This window comes from Neurospora tetraspora (assembly GCF_033439725.1).
Source record: "Neurospora tetraspora strain CBS 560.94 chromosome Unknown B0H65scaffold_11, whole genome shotgun sequence".
Taxonomy (NCBI): domain Eukaryota; kingdom Fungi; phylum Ascomycota; class Sordariomycetes; order Sordariales; family Sordariaceae; genus Neurospora; species Neurospora tetraspora.
In genome coordinates, this window is record NW_026944393.1 from 31,527 (window position 1) to 42,660 (window position 11,134).

Consider the following 11,134-nt stretch of genomic DNA (forward strand, 5'->3'; position numbering starts at 1 on the left):
ATGTGTAGATGTATGTACTATGGAGAAAAGACTAGAAAGGGAAAAGAACTGTGGAGGGCTAGAAATACAGGAAGGGTATGAGGGCATAGACCTATACGATAAGATAAGGGAGGGGTGGGAATATGAACCTACCCGACAATACGCCCCCGTAGCCCGAAATAGCTTTTAGGGACTTTTAGTATTATAAATAAATAAATAATTAAACTATAGTATTGATAATTCTTAATTACCCTAAGGAACCTTCCTTACTTCCAAGCCCAGTATCGAAATAAATCTGTTGTACTTATCCGCTTTTAGCGGCTTCGTTAAGCCGTTTATAATTATCTCCTCTCTTTTAATATATATAATATTAAATTCCTATACTTCAGTACTCTTAATAATCTATTTGAACCTGACATTTATATACTTATTCCTTCCAGGTACTTTTCGATTTAATACCCTATCTCTAGTATTCTTACTATCCGTATGAAGTACTTTTAATGGCGGTTAAATATAATTAAGCTCTTTTAATATATATGCGATTTATTATAAGGATTTTATTGTTGGGACTAAATTGGTAAATTCTATTTTTATTATATTCCTTGTTATAAAGGCCTATTTCTTTAATTTCTAGAATACTGGTCCCCTAGCTAGAAATACCATATATCTACCAATATTATATCGGGTTGTTGGGTCGTTTACGAAGGAAGTATTTCCGAATGCTTTTAAATTTATGTTTTTTAGTAATATTTTATTTTTAAGAATAATCCCTATATTTACTATCTTTATTAAATAACGAAATAGATATTTTATTATTAGTATCGACTTTATTATTAGTTTAGCGTTTGCTTTATATAGTGTCTTGATTGTAAATATAATATTTAGGAGAATCCCTATTGGTAAGTAATTTAAATTTCCTATTTTGTTAATATATTTCTTCTATTAATCTAATAATTTATTCCTAGTTTTATAATCCCCGACTTTGACGTCTAACGGCTATAGAGTATTAATTTTATTTAAATTATTATATTTAAATTTCTTCAAAAGAGCCTTCGTATATTCAGCTTAGCTTATAAAAATAGTTCTTTTTTCCCTATTCTGTAAAATATTAAAACCTAAGAAGGTCTTCACTTTTCTTATATATTTAAGCTTGAAATAAATTAACAATTCATTTTTAATATCGAAAATAATTAATTTAGAGGGCGCTATAATAAAGAAATTATTAATATAGAATGTTAATAACGCTCTTAGTCCTACGTTATTAAATAGATAAATATCGTTACTAATTAGTTTAAAGCCTAGGCCCTTTAAAATAGGTAAAAGTATTTTAAATTAGTAAAGAGGTATTTTTCTTTAAATTATATAATACTCTTCGAAGAAGGTAGATTAACCTTACTTTTTTATTTCGAGATCCCTTTTCGAGTCTTATTACTTACTTAATATAATATTTCTTTCCTTTTAGTATTACGGCGTTTAGAAATATTATATTAAAATTAAATTAATAACATTCCAAATTCAGGACTATTATAATAATTAAGAATATTTTTATACTTAGTACATTAACTATTACTACGTATATTTCCTCTATATCCTAAGATCCCCATTCAAAGTTATTGTAAATTACTTATTTAATACGGGGATCCTTGGGTTTTAAATCGAAATTATCCTTTTTATTACGTATTTATTTTTAAAATAATATTTCTAATCCCTTAATATACGGTATTAAATTATAAATTTTCCTCTCTTTTAAAGCTTTAATTTGTTTCTTTATCGTTAATTTCTAATATTCTTCGAAATACGCTAATTCTTTAACTTATTAGTAATTTGTAGGGATTCCTAGTTTCGAATTTAAATCGAGGTCGTATACAATTTTTATTAATATTAGATGTAGTAATTCAACAGTCTTTTGTAATACCCTTCTCTCTAGTAAATTGTAATAGAAGGTAGGGGTTATTGCATTACTATCCTTATCCTTTTAAATTATACGGTTATTATTAATTATTTTTAACTTATCTATTTTATTTTCCGATGTAGGTGCCGCCCGCCTTCGAAGGTTACGTACTATCTTTACCGAAGTTTGCTCTAGTTCTGTTATTGTAGGTTCTATCCCCGAAAATACCCGGTATTATTCTGTCGTTAGGGCTTCCGCCCCCGAAGATATTCGAAATTATTCTATTATCGAATTTTCCGGTAAGCCTTCGTCCCTAAATAAGGGATTAGGTAATAATTATTAGTGTAATTGATTCCGTGATAGTAGGATTGGCTCTTCTTCCTCGAATTCGTATAGATTAACGAACGATGATTGAACGAAGGATTTATCGAACGGAAATATTTCGTTAAAGTCCTCCTTATCGCCGGTCTCGTTAAAGTCCTCCTTATTACTATACTCCTCTTCTATATATTCTTTATCGCCATTAACCCTATGGAATAGCTCCAACATATCTTCCGTACCTTCGAATAATCGGAATAACTCCTCTCTATCATCATTTTATTCTACTAAAAGTAAAATATCCGTTTCCGATACCTTTATAGGTATAAGTAATCCTTCCGACGAACCTTGGGATAATATCGGTCCTAGGGATAAATTAGTCGGGCCTAAAGAAGGACTAGTCGGGCCTAGAAAAAGACTAGTCAATCCTAAAACTAGACTCGCCGGGCCTAAAAGTAATATTATTAAGCTATTAAATAAGAGAATAGAATTCGTAGAAATAGGTACCGGTATAATATTTAGTAATAGTATAAGTAGAATTAGTATATTAAGTTAAGGGTTTTCTTTAATACTTAGAATTATTTCGGGTATTAAGTCTTTCGTTACTATTAACGTTAACGGTTTTTCCTTTAGCTAATTATTAATTACCGTTATCTATACATTTTTCTTACTTTATAGCACTTCCTCTACCTACTCAATCAAATAATTTAAGAATATAACCGTATAATTAAACTTTTTTTCTACTAGGCTCTCTTTTAGTAATAATTCGAAGAATCTCAATATATTAGCCTTAATTAGTTGCTTCGTCGTAAGATCCTAAATAAAAAAAATTTATTTATTTAGGTTTCCGTAGCTTACTAGATAACTATATGTCGCCTATTCTACGAACCTATTTCCTTAGATACGTCTTTCCTTCTTAATATAGTAATATTGTTGGAAGTCCATGCCCTGGGCCGCCCATTCACCGGCTTTGCCCATTCACTGGGCCGTTCCATTACCGGCACTCCCTTCCAGGTATTTAGGCTGCCCTGGTTTCCGTTTCTCCTCTTCCGTTAGACAACCACAATCAAGCCCTTTTCGTTGTCGCCTTCCAGCCTCCATCAAATATCGGCTAAGGAAAGTATACGTCGATTTCGGCCCTAGTGGTTATAGCGACGGTTGAGGAAATTATTATTATTTTCGTCGTTAATATTATTACGGCTATAATTAACCGGGATTTAGCGTTAGCAATCCGGTACTATATTTTAGCGCTAATTAGAAGAATTGCCCTCGGTAAGTATAAAATATAGCTGGTTGCGGCTACTACTGGTATTTCTATGACCATAATTATTATAATTATAATTATTACGACCGCGGTTGCGGGGGCGCTTATACGGACTGCTACGTTTACGAGGACTGTCGTTTGTAGAATTAGGGCTAGAAATACGACGAGGACCGTTGCTATGTTGACTACTACTGCTACGACTACTATTGCTATGACGACTATTACTGCTATAACGACTACTATTGCCTTAGCTACTAGTAGGGCCGCTAGGATGACCACTACCAGCCTGGGCAGTACTAGCCTGGGTACTAGGATGACTACTAGGATGACTATTCCTTTTTGAAGTATATAATAGTATTGGCTGCCATGGATTCGGGTTATGCACCCGTTGAAGGGGAGGAGGATTACGGGTAATAGAGCGCTCGAGAATTTCCAAGTCTATATTGTTTTGGATAATTTGTGGAATAATAAGTTCGAGGGGGAGTTCTTTAAATATTCTCCTGTTTACTTCGATAAACAATATATAGAATATAAGACTATTGAATATATTACGGTATTCGGTCTTCGTATTTTCGTCCTTTTTTTTTTAGCCAAGTTAATACCCGGACTACGACCTTTATGTAATTCTCTTTCGGACTTAATTACTTTACAAGCTATAATACCTAAGTCGATAATAATGGTTTTTAGACAAAAAAAAAGGCAGATCCTCTTATTTTCCGAAAGTAATTTAATAGTTAATATATAGTATAATACAAATGAAGATTTCCTAGAAGAAATATGTATTGATCTACGGTTTAATTAATATTTTAAAAGTTTTACAGTCGCTAGGGTCGTTGTAGTCGAATTCTAGAAGTTAGGGGTAGTCTTTAAATATAATAACGAGGTAAGTGTATAGTTTGTGATATAAGAATTTATTCTTTTGGGATTTATAAGTACTTTTAGCGTATATACGAAGGCGACGAAATTTCGACATTCGAATATCGATGCTAGGTACGGCCTATTTAACAACCTAGTTAGTAAATTAATTGGAATAGTACGCGAATATATACTAACGAATATTTTAATAGATTTCGTTAATAACCTCCTTAATATCTTCCCGGGGAACAAACTATATAGTACTTACCTCCGTTTCTATAACATCTATATTAATAGGGTTATATTCGAATCGAGAGGGTATACCTAATACCTTTAATTCCCTCAGATTAGCGCGGGTAGGGTTAAAGAAGTATTTAAAAAGAGACGTACTCGGCGGCAGTGTCAAAAATTATCCGGGCGGTGTACACTGCCCGTATAGCTATATTAACCCTCATATTCTTAGGCGGGCAGTGATTCCGCAGTGGGCTCTGCCATCGAGGTGCAAGAACTAAATGGATTACCCTCATCGTCAAACTCGTTAGATTAGTCAAATCCTTTCAGTTTGCCTCAAACAACGAGCTTCTTACTCTTTAAATTGCCGCCTCCTTAAGCAATTACCTTACTCTATCAAGCTCTAAAGCGAATAGCTTACCCGCAAAAATCGTACTATAGTACGTTCGTTAGCACCCCCAGCGGTAATTACAAGCAGGAGGACTATTAAACCTTCAAAAAAGAAGTTCGGAAAATAAGAAGGAGACTGGGTGGGTAGATAGATTACTTAGACTTCGATTGTTATACGTATAAATATATAACTATTTGGATTTGCACGTTTCAGCTAGTATACACAACCCTCAATACTATTAAGCTATTACTTAGTTACTAGTTTTTATACTAGAATACTGTAAAAACCTTCAATACTACGGGTAATATCACAGGGTTAGAGATTACTATAGTACTGCCCGCGTAGGAATTCTAGGGTTGATGTGGCTATACGGGCAGTGCACACTGCCTGGATAACTTTTGACACTGCCCGCCGAGTATCTCTCTAAAAAACCTCTCTTCGAGTGGGCGTTAATTAGGGTCGTTGATAATTGGCACCCCGAATCTGTTAGGACCTTAACTAGAACCTTAACTATAACCTCATAACTAACGATTGCTACTAGGTAATTGAAGTAAAGATTAAGCGCTATGGTGAGGGCCGCTATGCTGAAATTGACCGCTATACTAAAATTGACCGCTATATTGAAAACTATCATATGGTTGACCATAATCATTATAACCACCATATTAAAATTAACCGCCATACTGAAAACCGCTATGTTAAGGACTATATTCATAACCGCCATATTGAGGACCGCTATATAGATTACCATATTCAATATATAGGCTACTATATATATCAAATAAATTGCCATATTCGTTATATTGGAAATTACTACCCTACGCCTAGTAAGGCTAGCCTAATTAGGGAAACCAGCCTTAGGAAGAACCTTAGGAACCCTACGGCATATTACTACTACTATACGCACGACTACCATACTAAGTACCAGACCGTAACTAAGATTAGGTATTGTATTAGGATTAGGAATTATATTAAGACTAGGTACTACGCTAAATATAAATTTTATTAGTAAAATTAGTACCAAAAATAATTTCGAACCCCCATACCGAATAGTCGTCATCTCCCGTATATTTAATATAATTAATATAAACCTTATTAAAATCTCTACCGGTAGTACGAACGGAAATTACATTAATAATAATAATAAATATAAATAAACGAATATTAATACGAAGAATTTATAATCTAATAATAGCAATAGTAAGTATAAATAAATTAATTATAACCGGTAGGGTAATTAGAATTATTTTCTACCGACTTATTTGTTACCGCCTATCTTTATTTTATTACTTCAATTATTAAATTGTAGCTAGCAAATCGTCGAGTCCTATATGTAACGAATCTTCGGTAGCGCTAATAACGATCTAAGTATCTCGTAGAAGGTTTTTCGATTATTAGCTTTATAAATATTATCCTCGGGGTATTACTTCGACCGTAAAAACTTTAGGGGGGAGGTATAGCACCTTAACCTCGACCTCAAAAACTTTGGGGATGAATAATACCTTGACCGCGAAAACTTTAGGGGGGAGGTATAATACTTCGACCTTAATAACCTTAGGGAATGAATTGGCCTTAGGGAACGAATTAGTCTCGGAATCCCTAGAGTATAAATTAACCTTAAGCTTATCCTTATCTTTATCCTAATCGTATATTGCCTATAGGTTGTCCTTATAGGGTGTAAATATGCCCCGTTATTATTATTAAATATTGTAACGGCTATATAATATTACGTTTATTAGGTATATCTAATTTTTTTTAAAGGGGATTAGTCGATACGATCGCGGCAGATTTAATATAACGTCCTAATTATTTTATAGGTACGGTCCGATTATTGCTAATATAGGGTGACGAAGTATAGCGATATTAAATGAAGTTAAATAATATAATAAATAATATATAATTAGAATTTACTTATTTGATCCTATCCTTAAGGGATTTGTAAATAGTTAATAATAGTACGCTAGGAATTGACTGCTGGTATATTATTTTTAATAAATACTTTAGGGCGGGGGTTATCGAAGTCGCTAAATTCGTCGTCATTGCCTTCGTTTGGTAGCGGTAAACGCTCGCTACCATCGTTATCGTCGTTATCGGCGAAGGGTTTATTATTCCGGCCTTTCTAGGCCGAAGAAGCGCTATAGGCGCCCGCTCTACCCTTGCCAAGCATCTAGATAGAAATTAGTCGATAATAATTAATAATATATATATATAAATATATATTCACGGTAAAGGCAAACTAATACTCGCTAGGAAGCATGCGACAAGAAGGCTTACGACAGAAGCGCAATAGAAGAAGATCTTGTAATAGAGGAAGGTCTTACGACTTGCGACAAAAGAAGGTCTATAGTAAAAATACTAGCGACGAATTACCGTAATTAAAAGCTCGACGTTGATCTGGCTTACTATACGCAATAGTTTAATTACGCACTTATCTTTTTAGTTCGAGAAAAAATTATAAGAAGGAAATTAGAAGGAGGGGAGAAAAATTAGGTAGTAGCGAATTACTAAAAGTTTAAAGGTAGTAAATAGGATTCTAAATTCCGTTCGAAATTTGTAATTGTACTAGCGGAGCGCGGGGTCTTCTACCGCCTTCCATTCTACGCTAGTACCTTAAAGAATCTATATATTTGTAGTAAAAGAAATTAAATAAAATAACGGGGTAATATTCGATAATACTAATAAATAGCGATAATATTGATATTAGTAATAGTATTAATAGTATTTTATTTATTTACCCACTTAATCGAAAGCTTTAAGTAGGTTTAGGCTATAGTAATATCACGGAGTAGGGCGTGCACTGCCCACTAGGTAATACCAGCAAAAGATGGAACGATGTTCTGTTCGCTAGACAGAACTCGAATGCACGCACTATATAGATAGGACAACACATGTCACAGCTTAGGCATCTGAACTTGCCCTGTGACAAGTAAGTATAATTTTAGTAAGGGACGGATAATAGGGCGACCAATAAAATTGATTAAGTAAATAACTAAATCAATTAGCTCTTAGCCCCGCACTATTACAACCCCTATATTCCCGCGCTATAAATTCACACTATCTACTTTAGGACTTATATATCTTGGTGAATCTAAATATTATACTTTACCGAAAGGTAAATAAAAATATAGAAAATATAAGACTACTAAAATAGCAACGAAAATAAAATAATAACGTACCATACCCTCTAGTGGGGTAGGGAAGCTAAATATTACCATCGTTATACTATATAGCGCATATACGTTTACTCCCTCTAATTTAAAATATATATAAATATACTTCGTATTATTTAGTATCAATATAAAATAAAATATACGGCAATAGAATTATAATCCCTACAAATACTTCTCTACATTTATAAAGTATCGTACTTGTAAATTTCACCTCTACTAAATTTTCTCCTCTAATAAACTCTCCCCTTTACTTTTTTATTAAACTCTTTTTTATATAATTAACCGAACTCTTCCCTTATTTTTCCATTTAAATTCGTTATATTAAAATACCCGGCCTACGAACACCTAAGCATTTTACTCGCGCGGGCACAAGCCCTATTCGGCTTAACCTCAACGAAATACCATTTAGAGTCGGCTATAACAATTATAGTATACCTTGTAATATCCCTAATTTATTAGACTACTAAGAATAATATCAAAAATTACCAAATTATACCGATTTTTATACCCCGCTATTCAATAATAATACGGTTATGTCTAGTACTAAGAATAACGAAAATAATAATAGTTACGGTAACGACGAGGAAAATAATAATAAGAAGCATAAAAGTGAAGGGATATTTAAAAGTAATTTACTTTATTTTTAATTTATTGCTAATTCAATATAGGCGCTATCAATTAGAATGATATACTCTAAATTAGATTCGCAAACTTAATAATCGATAATAAAAATTAAAATAGTCTCGGACACCGGTGCAATGCTGGATCCCTAGTTCAAGCAACGCGCGCTGTATATTAAAGCGTGCTCGAAATCCGAATCACGTAAGCAAAGTTAAATCCGAATCTTTTTCGTAATACCATGCCTCCCCGGCTAAACCCGGGCCGGCTTATACGCTAGGGATTTTAATTACCAATAAAAAACTATATTTTAATTAGAGAGAAAATTATTATTATACGTATATATATAATTTCTAGCTAAACTAAATAATATCCAAGTTGCTGGGTTGTATTAGTGCTGGCTGGAATGCTCGTAATGCCCGGGCCGGGCTCGGAAGTAGTGATGCCTGGTGCCCGGGTCCTTGATGTTTAAACGGCCGGGATTGGGAGTTTTGTTAACAACTTTCTTACCTCGTTAGCGGCCCTTATAACAAATGTACGGTTAGAGGTTATTTATAGGGCGCTCAAATTAAAAGACTCGTTAAATATAAGACCCTATAAGGTCTTAATTCGAGAGTAGGCTATATATATAAAAACCTAATTTAAGAATCATTCTTCGAAATATCTAGTACGGCTATATCGAATATAGAACCCTACAATTTATATATATTATAATAGTATATATAACTATTAAGGGGAATTATATCCTCTTGTATTAGGTATTTCTATATAATATAAAGTCTTGTATACTTTGGAATATTGGGACGACATTTCAGAATTTTTCTTAGTCTTCTTAGTTAAGAAAGTAGTAAAGCTTAATATCACGGGGCGAGAGGGCACCGTTGGGGGTAGGGTAAGATATGCGTTGTTGTACGAAGGAGAGAAAGGGAAGTGTGCGTAGAGGATTAGCTATATAGGCGAGAGTTTAAGCAAGTTAGTCTATATGCGCGTACGTAAGATTGTACGTGATTAGAATATGTGACTAGTGCGTGAGTGTATAGCTCTAGGCTATAGCACCGGCTCTAGTATAGCACATGTGCAGTCAGTGTAGTGTAATTACACCACAGGCTAGCCCTATGATACTTAATATACTAATCAAATTTAACGAATGTAATAAAGGGGTTACCTTTAGGGTATTATTTATCGTATATATTTCGATTAAGGAAGTTGGAATCCCAAATGATATTAAAGATAGTACTTAAAATACCGTTAATTAAGTGAATTTTGATCTATAGATTCTTTATAAGTATAACCCTACTACTTATTATTAATGGGAAGTTAAATTGTAAGTTATTAATTTTAGTAGGGTCTACGTCTTTAGTATTACTTCCTTCGTATTTAGTCGGGAATATAAAGTATAATTAGTTTAATACTTCTATATATTCGATATTATAAGTAGCTACATTACTACGCTTTAGGTAAATTCGAAGTATGTTATTAAATTTAGCCTACTGTTCTAACAATAATAGTACCTTTATTCAAATATATAATAATTGCTAATATTAATAAATAGATAAATTATTTCGTAATCCTTCGAATATATTTTTAAATAGGGCTTGATTATCGCCCTATTAATAAATAATCTAGTATACCTCGACGGTTTTATCAAAAGTATAGTAATAATTACGGGGGATAGATTCGAATACCGGTAGGATTTGGGTATTGTAAAAAAGGGTTTTCTACTTAACGGGCGTTAGTTAGTAGAAATTATTAAATAGAAGAATATTCCCTCTATTAAATAATTAATTTTAGTATTTAGGAAAGGCTTATTAAAATCGTTAGTTAATAAAATTGAATATTCGAAGTCCTAGTATTAACTTTTTATTAATAATAAAATATTAAAATAGCTGTAGTCTAATTTATAATTAAATAAGGTTAATACTTTCTAGAGTTATAATAGTTTACTTAAGATTATTCGGATTACTTTTTTTCGGATGGATAGGGAATTTAAATAAAAGATATAAAATCTAGCTATTAATATTCTTAGCCGCTACCTTAATTGGGGTACTACGAATAACGGGTGAACTTTTATAACGTGCTATAGCTATTTAATCGAATTTAAAAGATAGAATTTAGATTAAATATAATTTCTTAGTACTTTCATAGTTATTTACCTAAGGGTAATTGTAGGATACGAAGAAACTATTGAATATTACTATTATAATTAAGAATAGATTGATAATAATTAATAAATTAATTAAAAATAACCTTTTATATTAGATTGAGATTGTCAACAGTAGAGGAAGTAATAGTAGCGGTATCAGCTATAATTTGGGGATTGTTGGCTTTTAGGTTGCGTTAATAATCCCGTGTTAATAGCCGTAATTTCTAAAAATTTAAGTGTATAAATTAATCATATAGAATATTTTATTCTTTAA

General features: G+C 32.5%; 1 protein-coding gene across 1 annotated transcript; it reads left to right on the forward strand.

Annotated features, from left to right (window-relative positions):
- B0H65DRAFT_446957 (uncharacterized protein) lies at positions 1-4,854 on the forward strand (the record flags this gene model as incomplete). Its single annotated transcript, XM_062825834.1, has 8 exons — positions 1-75; positions 865-878; positions 1,270-1,295; positions 2,014-2,199; positions 2,512-2,643; positions 3,114-3,202; positions 4,605-4,625; positions 4,771-4,854. 8 exons carry the CDS (start codon positions 1-3, stop codon positions 4,852-4,854), a joined length of 627 nt encoding a protein of 208 aa, XP_062676447.1.
- Positions 4,855-11,134: the final 6,280 nt, after the last annotated feature.